The 19,289-nt window shown below is 43.3% G+C and overlaps 1 protein-coding gene across 1 annotated transcript; it reads right to left on the bottom strand.

The window, feature by feature from the left end:
• Window positions 1-721: 721 nt before the first annotated feature.
• Window positions 722-3,867, bottom strand: LOC109485590. The gene is made up of 2 exons (XM_019789272.1): window positions 3,221-3,867; window positions 722-895 (listed from the first exon to the last, which is right to left on the bottom strand). The coding sequence occupies exons 1-2, from the start codon at window positions 3,803-3,805 to the stop codon at window positions 722-724; spliced, it is 759 nt and encodes a 252-aa protein (XP_019644831.1). The 5' UTR covers window positions 3,806-3,867.
• Window positions 3,868-19,289: the final 15,422 nt, after the last annotated feature.

The raw sequence follows: 19,289 nt of genomic DNA, 5'->3' as shown, positions 1-19,289 counted from the left end.
GATTTTGGTCTTGAGCTGAAAACTTTCCAAATGTGAAATTCTTTTGACCATTCTTTCAGACTTGAACTAGAACTGAAATGAGACAACATTTGTTTCCTATTTGTCACCTTACTGCAGTGTAAGGGCAATGATTATACCATTAACATTTCCTGTTGCTTTCCTGGAACCCCGTTACTGTTGTCCTTAACCAGACCGGGAACTGTGGGTGGGGTTCCTAAGTCGCCATATCACCAGACTTGACTTTTATTTACTACCACTGTAAGGTCCAGTAGTGTTTATCAAAATCCAAAGTAAACATTACCAAACTTTCGTAGATAATTTCATCACGTTGGTAACGAATAAATAGCAAATTTCTTTAATCACATCCATTTATTTTTACGAGCCGACGTTTCGATGACCGTACTGTGAACTATGTAACACCTTTAGTGCACTATTCACCAAGTAACATCTAGCGTCAGTGCACAGTAAACCAGTCAGAATTCCCCTGATGAAGATGACAGACGGTCATCGAAACGTCGGCAAGTGAAAAATAAACGGTTGTGATCAAAGAACTTTGCTATTCATTACTCAACTTTACTGGTATTTTCTGCCATTGGTAAATCTAAGTTTTCAATTCCTCTTCCTATTTGTCACCTTAACTACAGAGTAGGGGCAAGTCCGCGGTTATACCGTGGTCATTTTCTATCAGCCGACCTAGCTGTCCCGCATTCTTACAAAGTTTTCAGTTCCTCCGCCAGGCAGCCCTGTTAAACCGGGAGCTGGGTGTGGGGTTCCTGGCCACCGCCTCTGCCTCCTGCTCCTCCTCCTCCCGCAGATCCTCCAGGATGTCCTCCTGGTTCTGCACCATGTCTCGCAGAAACTTGTTCTTCACACGGAGCTCGCGGATCAGCTTACCCTGAAGGAAAAAAAATGGATTAGCACCACCTTTGGAGGAACACAAATATGAAAATATGATGTTATTAAATTCACGTGAAAACTTCCAACATGTGAAAAACAGGTCATTGCTCATTATCTACTGATAAAATAAAAATGCCATACCTGTTTCTTGCTATACATGTAACTTGTCTAACAATAACTTATTCCCCCATGACCGCAATGGAAAGCGTTCAGCAGGGCAATTTGTGTATTTCATGAATTAAAAAGGAACAAAACAGATGGATAAGAATAGAGGTTTCTTTAAAAACAATAAAGCAAATGAATTTCAGTGACATTGAGCATTTAATGCAGAACTGGTTGAAAACAGTTGAAGATGAGTACAAAACCCTATTTTAGTCCATTCCAAGTCCTTTCAAACTATTAAGCTCTTGCCATGCATGTGAAGGAAGGTCAGATATGCCTTGGTCCATATGACAAATCACATTCAATTATGGGAAAGGTTAGTAGAAGGTCCGGCCTTGTGTGTGGGCGACATCAGTGTAACTAAAACCACGTGTTATCGGCAAAAGTTGTGACTCAGTCACCCTACAGGTTAAGAATACAATCAACGTGAATAAGTCATAATTGGTAGTACCATTTTGTGGTAAGGGAACTGCTTAGACTATTAGTAAGTTCTGTATCACGTTTTGCGCGAATTCCAGACCCTGTCCTCGGCATTACACTCCAAGATGACCCTGTGATAACTTAGGACAAACCGCGAACCGGCTGCCTTACATTTCCAATTATTCCAGACACACCGGGAAGAAAGATCAACTCAAAGACGAGACCATCGTGATAGGTTAAAACCACAACCAGCGGGACTTTTCTTTAACTAGGAGCGCTCTTTTATCGTCGTTTGGTCGCTTAGACCCTGTTTAGGCTACATCATGTGTTACTGTGCGCTCTCATGCCAAGCACTGTGTTTGGCAGGACCGATTTAATACTAAGACTGGATGCCAGGTAATGTTTCAAAAAACTGAGTCCCCAGGCAGTTCAGGGCGACTAGGGGTGGGCCAAAATGTCACGTCTTCATAATAAACGTATGCTTTGTGTTTTCGACACAAATTTGATGTATAGCACCCATACATGGCTCACAAACTCCTAGTGTTGCTCACACCTTGCACCACACCGTTCGATGTCACCTTCAAGAGAGTATTCACTCAATAACCGACAACGTGTTTTAAAAACTAGGTCTCTGGGCGGTTGAAGTTGACTGGAAGTGGGCCAAACTGTCTGGTATTTTATCGGACGTTTTTCCTAGAAGGGCGGAAACAGTTCCTGGGAGGTACCGGGGGAGTCGGTCGCACAGCAATCGCACAGCAGTCGCCCTGCAGTCGCACAGCGGTCTCCGGTCTACTGGCGTAATCGAACACAAGGAACTCCGCGGGCGGGAAACGGGGAAGGCGGAGAAAAATGCCAAGGGCAAATATCCGTGACCTTGGAGAAATGTGATAGCTGGCATCCCGCCTTGATGCAATCTTAAGCTGTTATGATACCCATACTCGTACCCTGCTTCTGACCCTGATCTGAAGACCCATGACCTTGGACTAGATCTTTCTTTCCTTCCATTTTCTTTAATGATAAAACTTTTCAGCCTGTTACTCTAAAAATTTGCGAGAAGAGAGCGAAAGAAAGAAAGCAGTTGCGAAGCTTAAGTTGTATCAAACCTGCATACAATGTTCTTGAATTTTCATATAGGAAATCGCATAGGGCAATAGACAGAACTGAAGTCTGCGAAGAAGCAAGAACTTTTACTAGCTGTTTTGGATGTTGCAGGCGACTGTACCGTTTCCGTACCTACATCAACGTCTTGACAATGACACACACCATCACCAACATATTGCCACGTTTGAGTGCTTGACACTGAGGTGGGCAGTCAATGTCTTCCACATTCTTTTGTCTGTCGCTGTGCATATGCATTGCATAACTCATCTGTCTTCTGATGACGAGGTGGTTAGGAATAAAAAGTGACATGACAAGTTCCTGGCGTTCAGCGTTTTTTTTTTTTTTTTGGACTTGGACCTAAACATTTTTACAAGTCAGGAACTACTTCCAACGAACCGGTACACAGCACTATCCACAACAAATCTTTCTGTGACGCCCATCAGCAATGACACTTACCTGCCCTCTGATGACAAGGTGGTTTAGAAAAACAAGGGGAATGTGACATGGCTAGTTCCTGGCATTCAGGCTTTTTTGGACACAAGTCAGAAACTACTTCCAGCGAACCGGTACACAGCACTGTCTACAACCCATCTCACTGTGACGCCACCAGCAATGCGAATGTGTCAGCAATGACACTCACCTGTCTTCTGATGACGAGTTCCAGCTCCTTCCTCCTGCGGGACTCCTTGTCCACCTGCCTGGAGATGTCGGCTCTCCGTGCGGTCATACGCCGCTCCAGCTTCTTGATCTTCTCTGCTAGGGTCAGTAGCGAGAGGTGCGGACGAACAGGCGGCGGCGGGGGAGGGGGCGTCGTTTGTTCCGCTAACTGTCCTCCAAAAACGTCGCTGTCATCGTCATCTTCAAACTGGGACGGTGGGTACAGCTCGTTCCCGACGTCGAACCCTCCGCCGAGGCTGTTAAAATCCTCCCAGGAATCCTCCTTTCCAGCGCCGATTCTGTTGGGGTCCTCCCAGGACCGGTCTTGGCCAGGCGAGAGGATGGTGTTGTCGATTCCCTGCGGCTTGTCTAGCAACGCTTTCCTGGCGTTGCCGTCGTCTTTTGCGGCGGTGTCGACGTAAGCTGGCGGGAACACGTCTTCTTGAACGTCAGGGGAAAGAATCTCTTCGACAACGACGATCGGCTTTGCGTCGGCGACGTTCGACGACGTCAGAAAAACGCAGACGACAACAGCAAGACTCCACCACGACGACATCTTAGCCGACATACCACCGCTAGTACCACTTCCTTATCTGAGACTGAGAGGGGCGAACTTTAGAGCTGCGCACGCCACACGCGGGTCTCGAGGGATGGGTTGCATTTTCTCTCCAGCATGTCTTCACGGGGGCTGGTTGGCAGCTAATTAGAAGTTTTGGCAGGGAGACGTGTGACGGTTAAGGAAGCCGTCCCGGCCCGGGCCGCCCCGCTGCCAATGTAAACTGCAGACCAGACCGCCCATTATGACGGCAGGCTAGACCAAGTCCGGATAATACACCAAAAAGCCGTTACTCAAGCAACTGGATATGATTTTGGAAACGGTCACTGACGAAAGCTAGTGGATACTAGCTGAAACGTCTGACTGATTTTTGGCGTAACGTATTACCGGATGATACAGCCTTAGCTTCTTCTGCATGTTTCAAAAATTGGTCCCGAAGGCTAACTCCAAAATGACACACAGGATGTCAAGTCTATAGAAGAGAAGAGGAAAAATGTCTAGTCTATAGATACGTGATCTATTACATATGACCCAATTTCCTACTTACACAGCGTTACACGCTCACTCACTCACTCACTTGGCTGTGTCGCAAAGCTATATCTTATAACCATAAAAGTCAATTTGTGAGGGAAAGCATGTGTATCACTGTATGGTTACCCTGTATATACCGTTTTGCAGAATTGACTTGATCGCTGATTCCTGTTAGCCTACACCAGGCCTTTCTACGGGAATACGGATCGTAGAATTTGGAAAAAGAGTAAAATTGGCCAAGGGAGTCCGGCCGCGGGGAGGTAGTTTCTTTCTCTCCGAAGCCAGTCAAACTACAAGGCGGCCAAACTCCCCTGGCAAATATTCTCCTATAATATAGCCGGCATAGTTAGTCTAGTAGAGAATAGATTCCTGTACCATCTTCAGTTTTACCAAATCCTGTTGCAACCGTTGCAACAGTATCTGACCATTTAGACCCCTTCGTTACACGTTGGAACTTTCGCAATACCAAAAGTTGCAAAGCATGCAGATTCTTTCAGACAAAGCCGCCGCTCGTCGTAAAAATGACAAATCGTAGAACTCTCTGCACCGAGACAAAAGGGTTGGTCTGGATTCCCGCTGAACGCAGATAGCGTCTAATCACCGGCCACAGAGTCGCGCCGAATAAAAGAAAGCTGGAAATTAGAGTTGCAATAATCTGTGACATGTGGTCGCGCTTCAGGAACCAGAGGTGGCAGCATCAAACATTTCTTAAGTAGACGCACGCGAGAACTGTCTCGATAATATAGACGAATTCTTCATCAATGTACGAACAAAATACTCTTCAAGCAGAGGTTTTTAGATTTTTTATCGGGGTTACTTTTTTGCACTTGAATTTTTACACGTTGGGTTGGGTGAAAAAATTCCAGTGCCAGTGCAAAAAAGAAACCCTGATAAGAAGCCCCAATACACGGCACAAATAACTCCAAAACCCAAACCTCTGCTTGGAGAGTACGAAGCAGGTTAGGTGGATCTAAAGAATTTTCGAAGAAATCTTTTTACGTTATAGTATCATGGATCTGAATAGTCTCTTGCAATCAGCCGTCGTGAAAGAGTTTGCAAATTATGGCTTTACAAGTCACAGCAGCGTCTCATGCCTGTTTACCATGTATTTATTGGGGAAGAGGTTTGTTTTCTACTTCTACCCAGTTGTGCATTTCCTGTCTGCCTCCTACACATCCACATGTTGTGACAGGCGCTATGTACACTACATACAGGTCTATTGTTCCAGGTAAATTCCCCCAGCTCTTCTTCCTACAATGAACAGTGGACCGCGTCCTATAGGACTGCGACCCTGAAGATCTAGTTGCGTGCAAGTCGGTTTGACGACAACATCCGGGATTCGAACTAACAACCTTTTGGTCCAGAGGTAGATTCACAAACCACCACACGCACGCTACGACCAAACATTACTTTTGGATCATTTACAAACTATAATAATAATAATGATAACTGTTCTTGGCTATAAATTAGCAGTAGATTAACTGTAAACTACAACTGACAGACCAAATCAGTGTATGTCTCTGTAAGGTTCAATCCGTCTTCGTTTGTCTCTTGCTAAGTCTCTAAGACATTTCAGTCCGTGAGACTCAAGTCTGATGTTGTGATTAAGACAAAGTTTACAGTTGTCGACAAGGCTACTAAGGAAAATCTTCACGTGGTCTTCCTTGTCTGGATGTAAGTTTGTTGCCGAACGCGACACTGAGGACCTAAATTTCTTTCCAAATAGAGACAAAACCATGTTAAAGAGTAATCAGTCCTCACAGATGGGTATTTTCCCGGGGTAATGCCCTAATGTGGGGAGGTCGTTAGGCCATGACCCGGAGTACAGAACTTATAACAAACACCAAATGTTTCCATCTTCAGCCTCTCAGGGTATCCCCTACCATCTGTGCGTGATAACGAGTCTTTAGAACGGTGGATTTTGAAACATCAGAAGCAGCAAGGATCTGCAGTGGTGCAGTGTCGCAATGAAGTTAAAGATTAGACCACAAAGGCACTTGAAACCAGAGAGATTGCTCTATAAAGATGCCATCAATTAAAATGTCAAACATCTTTAAAAATCGCTCATCTAACCTGTATAGTTATTATGACTGACACCTGTGCTTCTTCAGAACGGCGGACTAAAAAACAAGATATTGAAGTGAAGCAGGGAGGTTAAACATTGGTTCAGTGTCATCTTAAAAAAATCAGTTAAGAATCATACACATCCAACATGCAAGATTATATCACTGATCACTGTACATTATTTGCCATAAGGGTTTCCTATAAATGTTTATTGGCTAATAATCACTACAAACCAGTATTAGCCCACTTTAAGCCCGTACAAGAACCACACCACACTTGTCCGTGTGTGCCCTATTTGCTATAATAGCGATACCCATTCAACATGCAAGGTTATATCACTGATAACAGTACCTATAACGCTATATTGGCTAACAATCACTACAAACCAGCATTAGCCTACAGAACCACACCACACTTGTCCGTGCGCTCTAATTGCTGTAAATGGTCATGCCTGGCCTCCGGGGCACGGGCGACAGGCACCCCGCACCGTGGGCGTCTGGCGCAGCGCCCGGCCGACTTGGAACCGAAGCCTCCCGCAGGAGAACCCTCGCGATTCCTATCTGCGGTCACTTACACTGTTTAGTGGCCAATTGAATGAATTAGTCGTATCTGGTGGTACATTGTCGCCGCTGCTAACAACCTTCGAGGCCACGAAGACGCCTGAAACCAGAGAGATAGCTCTGGAAGGCCCCCTAGAAAGATGCCATCATGTTGGTAATCATTTGCAAACTCTCGGAAACGCTCTGTTTAATTGTTATTCCATTCTTTATAGCATCGCAGTGTAGCGTTCTACTTCTGAAATCCAATGTGTATTCAGGCAGTTTTGGGACGTAGTGGGGAAAATTATGCATCATATGCAACCCATGCCATAGAAACTTCACAAGAAGGCGATCAAAAACACACCCTTTGGGAGTGTAACTTTTTCTAGGCCCAGCTATAAAGCCATGATGATGTTATTAAGGTCATATCAAGATATGTTTCAGTGTTTCAATCGCAACGGAAATGTTTTGAAACGTAACGTCGATCTTTGGTGAGATGTTTTGTTTTCCAAGTTAGCGTAAACGCCAAAGGCGTAAAAAGAAAAACAAGCCCAAGTCATTCATCTGCTGGGAGATTAACATTAACAGCGGTGATGTTATCAAGGTTAGATCAATATATGCTTCAGTCGCAACGGAATTGTTTTGAAACGTTGATCTGTGGTGCGATGTTGTGTTTTTCAAGTTAAGGTAAACCCCAAAGGTGTTAAAAAAACAAGCCCAAGTCATTCATCTGCTCAAAGATTAACATAATATACACCGGCGGTGATGTCATCAAGGCCAGATCAAGATATGCGTTAGTGTTTCAATCGCAACGGAATTGTTTTGAAACGTCTATCTGTGGTGGTACGATGTTTTGTTTTCCAAGTTAGCGTAAACGCCAAAGGCGTAAAAAAAAAAACAAGCCCAAGCCATCCATCTGGTGGAAGACTAACATAACCAGCGGTGATGTCATCAAGGCCAGATTAAGATATGCTTCAGTGTATCGCAACGGAAATGTTTTAAAACGTCTATCTGTCTTGCCATATTTTCTTTTCAAGTTAGCGTACACGCCAAAGGCGTAAAAGAAAAACAAGCCAAACTCATTCATCTGCTTAGAGATTGACGTAACCAGCGGTGATGTTATCAAGGTTAGATCAAGATATAACCAACATTGTTTTGAAACGTCTATCTGTGGTGGTGCGATGTTTTGTTTTCCAAGTTAGCGTAAACGCCAAAGGCGTAAAAAGAAAAACAAGCCCAAGTCATCCATCTGGTGAGAGATTAACCCTTTATCACCTTCCTGACGTCAAACCTTGTTTTGTCCTACGGCTGATTGGCTCCGTCATAAGGCCTAAGAAAAAACTGCTGTGTTTCCCGACCGACCCAAGAAAAAACTGCCGACCCTAGCGTTTCTGTGTCTGTGTGAACCCCTGCATACAAGGAACAATTTTTCAAGTTCAACCTTTTCTAGCTCCACGATCTGACACCTGAGTGATGAAACTTCATACAATCGGTTTCCCAAAGGTGTCAAACCTTGCCTAATTCAACCCGTCAAAATGTCAATCGTTGCCGAAATATCGGCAGCTGGACATTAACGGAAGAAAAATGTAAGTTCCCTCATGTAAGTTTTACTTTGGATCACTAGAGATCATTAAAGTCTAGGAGGAAATTCCACACTGAAAGCTTTTTTTCTAGAACAACATCAATATGGAACAAGCTACCACGTGATTGTTTCCCACATGGGTTCAACCTTAAACTTTTTAAGTATAAGGTCAACAAACATCTGTCCTCACTGTCTGTACAGTAACCCAAAACACTTTGAGTGGCTCCCATGAGCCTTGTTTTTTGGTGCGCCATGAAGTAAATTCATGACTGAAACATGAAACACAACTTTTTTTCCTAGGCCTAACCAACGGCTGCTTGGCTTCGTGTGACATCCTAACGAAGCAAACATGTCTGACAGCCGCTGGGTTCGAGGGGGGAACGGTGATAGATGGACGCAGTCAGCTGTGCTGATGCTGCTGACGACTGTTCCAGCAGTTTGGACAACCCCCTCCGGCAGTTTTCAAACTTCAGACGAGCTCCCTCAAGAATGGGGGCCCGCATGCCCTTTCCCGTGCAGCGTAATCGGCTGTTTTAATTCTACGGTCGAGCGAAGACGGACCGCTCTAATTCAACGTAGAGCGTAATTGGCGCATTTTGCGTAGAGCGTATTCGCCGTTTTAATTTTATGTAATGCGTTGTAGCTACTTGGAATTTAACGTAAAGCGCTTAAGCGTAATCGAGAGGTTTCCTGAATTCAGCGTAATACCTAACCAGCTCTCAGTAGAGCGTTGTCGGGACCCCCCCCATGCAGGCCCCCAAGAATCTCGTGCCAGAAGCTGCTGAAAGCTTCGCCAAGATAAGATCTTCATTGGCGGCTGTGAACTTCAAATTCATGAATCTTCCAAAGGTTGCCTCAATGGGAAACGTGTGTACTCAAATCTTCCAGAAGGCTTGGGTCTAAAGTAGCCTCCTGTGCTGGCTCCGGGGCGGTTGGGAATTTGGATACAGCGTTTTGAAGAGTTTTTAACGCATTCTTTTAATAGCCGGCCATCATACAACCATCCACGAGAGAAGGTCCATGGGCAGAATGGAACCTTCTCTTGCGGCTGGTTGTAGGATTGCCGGCTATTAAAACGCGTTAAAAACTCTTCAAAACGCTGTATCAAAATTCCCAACCGCCCCGGAGCCAGCACAGGAGACTCGGTCCAAGGAGACTTTCATCCATAGTCATAGGGTTGTATATGCCCAAGATAAGTTATGCTTACCACAGCTTAGTCCCATGGTCAATTATCTGTATCTTTTCGACTTTCAAAAACTTGTTTTTATTTTATTTGCATATCAGTCAATAGTTTGTGCTTATGAACCTGCATTTCTCCTCTGGTCTCTCAGTCACTGACGAAAGCTATAAGTGGATACTAGCTGAAACGTCTGACCATTTCCAAAATCATATGCAACTGCTTTTTGGCGTATCTGTATCTTTGGTGCCAAATTCAACTATCCACAACCCCTTAGGAAGGCTTCATCTACAAGAATCTTGTACTCGAATCTTCGATGGGGCTTACAGTGCAGATCAAAGTACAATTTCGTCCCTTCCAGATCCTGTGATGTTGTTGGCCGCTGAGTTGCTTTAGATGTCGCCCTGTTTAAAGAGGATCTCCCGTGGTTTAGATGAAACAGTCCCATCTGTGTTTTCTTTGGACGGGGGGAGAACTGAAAGGAGAGAGGAAAATTCGCGTGTTGCTCCCGGGTAGGACGTCTCGTGAAACGCCTTCTGCTGCGGTGAAACACGTTCTGCTGCGGTGATCAAACACCATGGGATGGAGGGGGAAAGGAAGAGGGTATTGGATCCAGAACCGTTTCTATCTAGTTCTGTGTCTTTATGTATCAAGTACCGGAGTTATCAACCAAGGATTGGGGTGTTCAAAAACGCATTTTTTGCTAGAGCAACCGCAGAGTGGAACTCGCTGTCACCAAGCACAGTAGGGGCATTATCATCTAGATAGCTTATGTTTAGAGTTAGGGTTCTAGGGTTAGGTGTAACAAGTTGTTCGGTGTAATGTAGCCAGCTGCCGCCGCGCTGCGTGCCTATGAAGCTGATGTGTTTCGCCGAAAGGTGGCCAGCTATACCGGCTATACGGCCTGAGCAAACTCCTGTGTTCTTGAACGACTTTTAACTTTGCAACATCCCCATGCAGTATCCTAACTTTTGCCCCTGGAGGAACTGCATTAAGCCCGTCATAAAGGACGGCATATATCCATTCCGCATGTGCCTGAAGCTTTCTTTATCGCCACTTGGCAGGAACGGAAAGGCGCTACGGCGTATTTCGTGTCCGGTTTCATTTGAGTGGGAAACGCGTGGGCGAAGGGAAAGAGAGTTTTTTTTTTTCTTTTGAAACATTTATTACAAGACATTAGTCTCTACCAGACTAACTACGTTGGCTATATATAGGAGAATATTTGCCAGGGGAGTTTGGCCGTCTTGTAGGTTTGACTGGCCGCGCAGTCTTGGTGGGAAAGAAACTACCTCCCCGCGGCCGGACTCCCTTGGCCAATTTTACTATCTTCGACTTCTACTATCCGTATTCCCGTATAGAAAGGCCTGGTGGAGGCTAACAAGACATGGAGACGACACACTTTTTCCAACTTATTTTATGCCACCATCAACGCAGGAACGGACAACAGACATACTCATTTTTCACCTGAGTGAAATGAGAAAATTCGTATAAAGTATCTTTCCTAAGGGTACAAGATCGATGGCATGGCAGGATTCGAACTCGGGATCTCTTGGTTCCGAGCCAAACGCTCTGTCGTTACGCCACATGGCCCAACTTTTTAAGGTCCAGTGTCTGAAATAAAGGAACCTTCCCCGACAGAAAATCGACTCATCATCGAGAAAGTTGGACATATAAAAAAAACTACGATGACCTTAACCTTGGAGACATCTGCAGGTGATGTTTTCTTGATCTTCACCCTCTCTGATCTCTCCTTCCAGTAACATCCCCCGACAGAAAATCGACATACCATCGAGAAAGCCGGACTGGGTTGGACATAAAAAAACAAACTACGATGACCTTGACCATGACCTTGACAATGACCTTGCAGGTGATGTTTTCCTGATCTTTCGAGATCACACTCTCTGATCTCCTCTTCCAGTAACATCACCGCCCGTCCTTGGATGACTTTCATCACGACCTTCCGAATAGAGCATAAATCCTTCCTGAATGACTGCTTCTTGGAGAAACTACATTGAAGCTGTCATAAAGGCAGGTATATGTCCACCCCGCGTGCCTTCAGGGCTGTTTATCGCTCCTCCGCAGGTTTGATGTTTGACTCTGCAGAAGTTTGTGATCCATTTTATTTGTGTTGGCGAGGCTTGGGCAGGGCAGGGCTTATGAGTTACTTTCACTGATTCAGTCACTGAAATAAGCTTGAAGGTTTCATCTAATGGGGGAAACACGACATTAAGAAAACCTGACCAAATGTCAAGGAGGGGTGGACGAATTCTGGTTGGCGAGGCTTAGGCAGGGCAGGGCTTATGAGTTTTTCTTTCAAATTCAGTCACTGAAATAAGCTAGATGCTCTCAACCCAAGAAAGCAACGCAGCGTCAAAAATATCTGACCAACTGGCGAAGAGCGGTGGACGAATTGTTTGCTATACGTACAGCGCGATCCGAGTTATAACTGATAGATATATAGCAGTGACCAAACGGCAATTTTGTGATCCATTTTATTTGTGTTGGCGAGGCTTGGGCAGGGCAGGGCTTATGAGTCTCTTACAAATTCAGTCACTGAAATAAGATTGAAGGTTTCACCTAAAGGGAGAAACACAACATTAAGAAAACCTGACCAACTATCAAGGAGAGGTGGACGAATTCTGGTTGGCGAGGCTTGGGCAGGGCAGGGCTTATGAGTTTCTTTCAAATTCAGTCACTGAAATAAGCTTGAAGGTTTAACCCCAATTAAGGAGCAACGCAACGTTAAGAAAGCCTGACCGAATGGCGAAGAGGGATGGACGAAGTGCTAGCTATAAGTATTTTTTTAACACAGTGTTATAATATATTATACAGACTGAGTGTTAAAGTTAATATATAATAATACATAAGATTTAGAAAGAAATGTGGATTGATTTTGTTACCTGAAAGGAGTTACAGAGATGATTACCATAAAAATGCATGGTCCTACGAGACCAATGAAATGCCCATGAGTAATATAGTAAAGCGTGATCCGAGTTACTGTATAACTAATATAGACAGTAGCGACCACACGGCAAGGTAAGTTTCAACGTGTTACGTGTCCCGTCAAAACACAAGCGCCACAAACCATATTAGACAACCAGCCGGGTGGTCTTTTAAAGAAAACACCTCTACGACGTGCCAATTTAAACAAACTTCATGACACGGAGGCCCTGCAAAATAATTTAGCTCTCTCTAGTTGAATCGATGACAAGTTCTTGTGCAATAGGTCAGGGCGGACACACTTGAAGAGTTTCCAGATGTCAAATGTCTTCACGCTCGCTATCAAGTACTGGAGGAGTCTGTTTTTCAGAAACAAACATTTAGGCAGATAATCCATGACACGTCTAAGATTAAAACCAGACATGGACCCGTTTTACGAGGTAGAATCTGCCTCCAACACACAGCGACATACTAGTAGTTTGGTCATTAATAATCCTGATAAGGCGACAGTAGTCGTTGGGGTGGAATAAAGTTCAACATTTTACTGTGATACTAATAGTTTATACACAAAACCGTACCGCACTGTCATTCCTTAAGTAAGGTAGGCGGTATTTTAGATACAGCATTGGAAGCTGCGTCCTCTTTAGACAGCTTCGTTATACATGTTTATGGACCAATATTATATACTGCACTGTCGGCAAGGTTAGTGTGCATTTATGTTTTACAATCGAACCAATAATGCTTCCTTGTGGCGCCTCACTCATCCCACTTAACATTTCTCAATATCCTAGATGGAAGCGACAAGCGACCAACCAGCTGAACATGTCTGGTAACAAGTTTCAGATGTTCCAATTTTTCCAATTTCTGATTGGACAAAAGTTTCAACGTTCCACCGTGCTTTATGGAAGTATCGGTGTAAAGGATGCTAGAAGCAATACCAACATTCATGCAGCACCCAATGGTAATGAAAATTGATCAGGTTTTTTACGAAAAGGTTTTATAATGACATTTGTTAGTCACAGCAAAACAAGCATGAAGGTACAAATCACTCAAAGACACCTCCTTCCCTTATCAGGCTATCCTTTTATTCCCACGTGCACCTTGAATAATTTTCGTCTTTTCCTTCCCAACCGACAACAAGACATTCACCATCCATCCTAACTTTCGCTGTGCAAAACACTACCTTGAACACATTTTTAAAAAAGTAGCCATACGTCCATTCCTACACTTGCCCAAACACCTCTTTCTCTTATCAGTCTTTCCCCTATTCCCACCTTGACTAATTTTCGTCTTTTCCTTCCCAACAGACAGCAAGACATTCTCCATCCATTCTAACTTTCGCTGTTCACAACACAACTCTGAACACATTAAAACAAGAAGCCATACGTCCATTCCTACACTTGCCTCAAGCTGTTATAAAGCTTCTTCCAGAAGGTTTATAGAGTTTCTTTATCGCCATTTGGCAGGTACCGTGCCGGTCTATGGGCGTATTTTGTGTTCCGATAGACAGAGTTTGGCAGGGCGGAAGAAGTTATGCACTCCTGTGCTGAGCTACGGAAAATAAAGACAGATTTCCCTCTGGGCAGGGTAAACCCACAACGGAGAGAACCGGAACTATTGGAGACGGGAAATCGACAAATTTCCTCGCCGCTCTGCCTGTAAGGAAGCGCGAAGAAAACCACAGGAAATTACGCTATTAATTTTTGCCTGACCTGCAGGTTTTTTACCGACCCGGCTGTACAACCATGAATAGGGAAACGTGTGTACTGAAATCTTCCAGAAGTCGTCTATAGCCAGAGGGTTTCATTTGTTCAAGAAACGTTTTTCTTACCACAGCTTATAAGTTATCTGACATAGTTTTGCCGAATTTTTCTATCCAAAACTCATTAGGAAGGCTACATGAACTGTGTACTCTTATTTTCGAGGAGGCTTTCCTGTGTGGTAAGAAGAACTTCCGATTACCCAAACCTAAGACGAACAGCAGGAAACGTTCATTCGTGTATTGTACAATATTGCTGTGGAATGATCTACCATATCACGTTAAGACACTCAGTAACCTACTCAGGTTCAAAAAAGCTATCGCAAACGGAGTTACATGAGCCTCAACCTCTAGTTTTGAAATTGTTAATATCGATTTGTGTGTTCATTGTTGATGCTTTAATGTGTTTATGTCTTTTTAAATGCATTCACTGTATTTTCCATTTATGTGATTATGTAATTTTAATGTTTGAGCCTTGGAAGATTAGCCCTGCAGGGCTAAAAGGCTTCAAAATAAATAAAATAAATGTGTAGTGCAATTCTTCTGCTGTATAACCATGAATAGAGAAGCGCCGACAGGGCGGCGTTACAGCACAAGTACGGCGGTGTGATCTCTGACCGCATCTGTGCCCGATAATAAAAACGAGATTCGATTTACTGCGAGAAGGTCGCTTCAGGACCACGCTATCTTCTTGTATGAGCTTTAAATATGAGGTTAGCACAAAGGGGTGCGTGAGCAAGGATGTTTTAATAGAAAAGAAGGAAATCATTTTATCCAGTTGACAAAAGCACAGCTGAATATGCTAGATAAAACATTCCGAGGCAGTTATTCTAACAACAATAAAACGTGCTACCAGATATTGTACACACATGCTGGATTTGCACTTCTTAACACTTGGAGTAATTGCCCTAATCTCCAAGCAGATTCTAGGGTGGCAAAGGACAGTCGAAAATTTGCCAGACAGTATCCATTAGCCAGAGAAGTTCCAGGTTCAATACCTGCAGATCCTTGGGTGGCGTATGGACTCTCTTTGGCCAATGTATACTAGTACTGCCTGGCCAATTTGATACCGTCTTTTGCCACCCTCGGATCTGCCTGGAGATTACTATTGCCCGAGGCACTTCTCAAGTATGAGTGTGGGGGCGTTTTGCATTGCCCCTTTACTGCTTCTGTTTCCCCGAGATTGCGATGCTTTGTATGAATATGTTGCCAGCAGACATATTTGGCTGTACCTGTATGTAGGACGATGTCAAATGCCTAAAAGCTAGAAATTCAACCGATGATAATTGTGTAAGCCGTATCATGTAGACTAGTCTCAAAGCGTGGTTGCTATACATGCATAGATTCTGAAGTAGGTGCCATACGTTATGCATTGTACACTTCGTTTGGCTATGATCTTGCATGCCATACTACGTCTGCGTCAAACTTTATTTATTTGTTATGTGTTTTTTGACCTTGAGACTTTTTGTTTGACCTTGAAACTTGTTGTGTTGTTTGCACTAACGTCTGCGGGAAAAAACAGTCTCTTTCTCTGATGGATTTGAAATTCAAGACGAGAATCTCTGACGGAGTTTGTTTCACTATCAACAGTCTCTCTAAGATTCACGGCCGGGCAAAGTCACACATGGCATTAATATTGTTATTCCGAGTTTCCATCAAGACAAAAGAATATGCCCGGTGGCATACCTGAACGAGTATGTGTCAAGGACAAAGAGCTTCGTTTGTGTGACAGTTTTTTTTTGTTCAGAGCTCTTGTAGAGCCGCTTCAAGCAGTGTCAACTTCCACCATCGCTAGATGGCTAAAAACAGCGCTGCAGGAGGCAGGGATTGATACCTCCACGTTCACCGGACACTCCACCAGGGGGGCGTCTGTTTCCGCTGCAGTGCAACCAGGGATATTGTAGCAGCAGCCAACTGGTCAACTGCATCAGCTATTGAAAAGTTGAGAGAAAGAGAGAGAGAGAGAGAGAGAGAGAGAGAGAGAGAGTGGTTTATTTGTGCCATACAAGTACACAAAAGCCTGTAAGCAGCCATATTTGGATGAATTGAGAAGGCTTTACAACACAAAGTTCTACAACAAACCGGTGAGGTCAGCCTCCTTTGGGAAGAAGATTCTGGCCTCAGCAGCTACAAAACTCACCTAGAGTAACTCTTGTCTGCCTGACAACCGAGGGAATATAGTCGACCATAATGCTTGAACTTATCGTTTTAGTGAGTCTTTATCTTCTCAGCATGTGTTGGAGCCAGGAAATTCTGCAGACCTGTTTTCTTATCTTCACAAACCTGCGAAACGATTTGTTCCGTTAGGAACGCACAGAAATCGATCGGGAAAGAGGAAATAACGCCACGCTGATATGCCGTACACTAAGGCGACGCCTGCAGTGTGACGTGCCTACAAAGTAAAAGATAAGTTATTAGATATTTCCACCTGACGTCAAAGCCACTGTGCTCATTCATTTAACCAGGAACAGCCAGACTGAAAACTAAACTGAACTTTGATTTGCAATTTTCTTCACTTATTTGCATATATCAATCAGTAGTTCGAGCTTAACGCTTATAAACCTGTATTTCTCCTCTGGCCTCTTAGTGTCGCTGACGAAAGCTAGTGGATGCTACCTGAAACGTCTGACAGTTTCCAAAATCATATCCAGTTGCTTGTCGAATGAGTAACTGCTTTTTTGGCGTATCAGACTTCACAGTTTCCACCCCTACCCGTGAAGTGGAATCGCCCGGTCAGGACGACTTGATCCTTAGTTCCCCACTATACAAGTTATGACACCATAAAAACGCGAGCTTAGGTCGTAACACCACCGACGCTGTAGACTCTATACCAATTTATAAACCAGCGAGTATAAAATACACAATATACTACAGATCGCGCGGGTTTAGGACATGACTAGTTTATGATGTTACCAGTCATTTATTTATTTCCTTGTAAACCTGTAAATTGGCTGTAAGGAGGATCAGGGCAAGTTGACCAGCTTGGACGGTGGGGCTTCATAAATATTTGTAGCACACTGACAAAAGTACCCTGCATTGGGAGCTCTACAGAGCCTCCGCATTTTTTCTGCACTTTTAGCAGGGTGGTAAAAAAGGACTACTGACATTTCCAAGTAAAATTTTATAAATTGGCTGTAAGGAGGATCAGGGCAAGTTGACCAGTTTGAACAGCGGGGCTTCATACATATTTGTAGCACACAGACAGGTATTCGCCGTTGCATTCAAAAGTACCTTACATTGGGAGATCTACAGTGCCTCCATATTTTTGCTGGGATTTTAACATGGTGGTAAAAACAATACTGACATTTCCAAGTAAAAATCTCAAATTTTGTACTGCTTGGCTTCTTGCAGGTTTTCTCTGAGAATTGGTCTAATCAACCATCAGAGGTACTGTGACGAACCTTTATGAAATATTAGCATGTGAAAATATGCTAAGAAAATACACATGTCAATGTAAATCAGCTTTTGGGACTGAATTCACACAGGACATGCACTATTGTCCCTGATATCATTTAGCTATAGGCAATTCGTTTGGCTAGGGAGCTTGGTTGAGTCTACCGCATTTTTGTCTTCTGCTTGTATACAGGAGAGCTGGGCTGTTCTCGATGTTAGGCAGGATTTCCAGCGCTATCGGTATCATAATTCCACAAATTCGCATTTTCGTTGCATTTCGTTCTGCCGGTAACACCACAAAGACCCACTTCCTCCTTCTACCGGAAAATGAAGTCACAAGAAAAAAAAAAACGAATTTACAGAAACGTTCGGTAGTATAGGAAACTATGTGAAAAGCAGTACCTTCCAGAAGTTATAGTGTAACAGCCTCCAATCGTTACTTCGATACAGAGACTCCTAATCCATTCCGTAACAACACAGGGATTTAGCCCTCAAGTGGAAATAAATTTTAAAGTTTTCCTCAGTGAAATAATTATAAACAAAGGATACTGAACACCATATAGACAGAGTCTTTGCTGCCTAGTTTAAATGTACTAGAGATCTCGTTTAGATAAGATTTTATTTGGAGCGCATTCAAACGTTGATAAACATGGGTTCATTAAACTAATCTCATTCTTTCAATGTCCTTGGCACTAAAGCCAGATCGTAACATTGCAGAGTTATACGGCCGCCATGCACTTTGTATATTGGCAATCAAGGTTTTGTTGAATTCAATGTAATAAACAAGCATACTTTACAATGTATATATAAACCAAGCCCTTGTTATCTAGTTTAGTGGATCTACATTCACTCCCTCGTGCTGAATTCATTACTTATTTTGTTTGCAGAACTTTTAGGTTCATTGCTGATAACCATCGGTACTTGAAACTTCTCTCATTTTTTTTCAATGCCCTCGACAATAAATCGTGGCGTTTTATTCGTCTTTTATTTGCTTGTAAAACATAAACTTTTTGAAGATCTATTTGAATGAACTGTAAACTTGTGTCTTTTATAGAACATGATGTTGTGTTTTAAATCATTCACTGGTGGAGAGAAGCTTGAATGTACAAGAAGCTGAACCTACAAAAAGCGATCTTGAAATGTTGCATATATATTGATCTGTAGTTTTATACACGTGGAAAATCTATGAATGTACGTGTTGTGTTATGTGCCTTTTTATCATATATGCTAATGTCGTGTAAACCTTGTATTTTTATGAATAAAGGGAGGGTAGATTCGATTCTCTAGAGTCTAGACTAATCTAATGGATTTCTAATAAAATATAAAGCATCTGCCCTTGGTGCTGAATCTATGATTTCCAATGGACAATATACTGACCTCCTTCATATGAATTGAACCCCTGTAACTTCGTCTATTAATAGAACTTTGAATTTCTCGTAAAGATGCAGGCAATCACTATCAACTTTAATCATAATGAATCGCTCTTGGAACAAATCGTTTTTTGATGAAAA

This window comes from Branchiostoma belcheri, unplaced genomic scaffold, assembly GCF_001625305.1.
Source record: "Branchiostoma belcheri isolate BF01 breed outbred unplaced genomic scaffold, Haploidv18h27 scaffold77, whole genome shotgun sequence".
Lineage (NCBI taxonomy): Eukaryota > Metazoa > Chordata > Leptocardii > Amphioxiformes > Branchiostomatidae > Branchiostoma > Branchiostoma belcheri.
The sequence above is the reverse complement of the archived record's forward strand: the minus strand, read 5'-3'. Positions and strand labels throughout refer to the sequence as shown.

Bases quoted from the DNA above. Each gene is read 5' to 3' on its own strand.
- LOC109485590 (XM_019789272.1), bottom strand. From the start codon at position 3,805: ATGTCGGCTAAGATGTCGTCGTGGTGGAGTCTTGCTGTTGTCGTCTGC. The intron at 896-3,220 runs GTGAGTGTCATT...TTTTTCCTTCAG, and splicing joins AACTCGTCATCAGAAGACAG to GGTAAGCTGATCCGCGAGCT.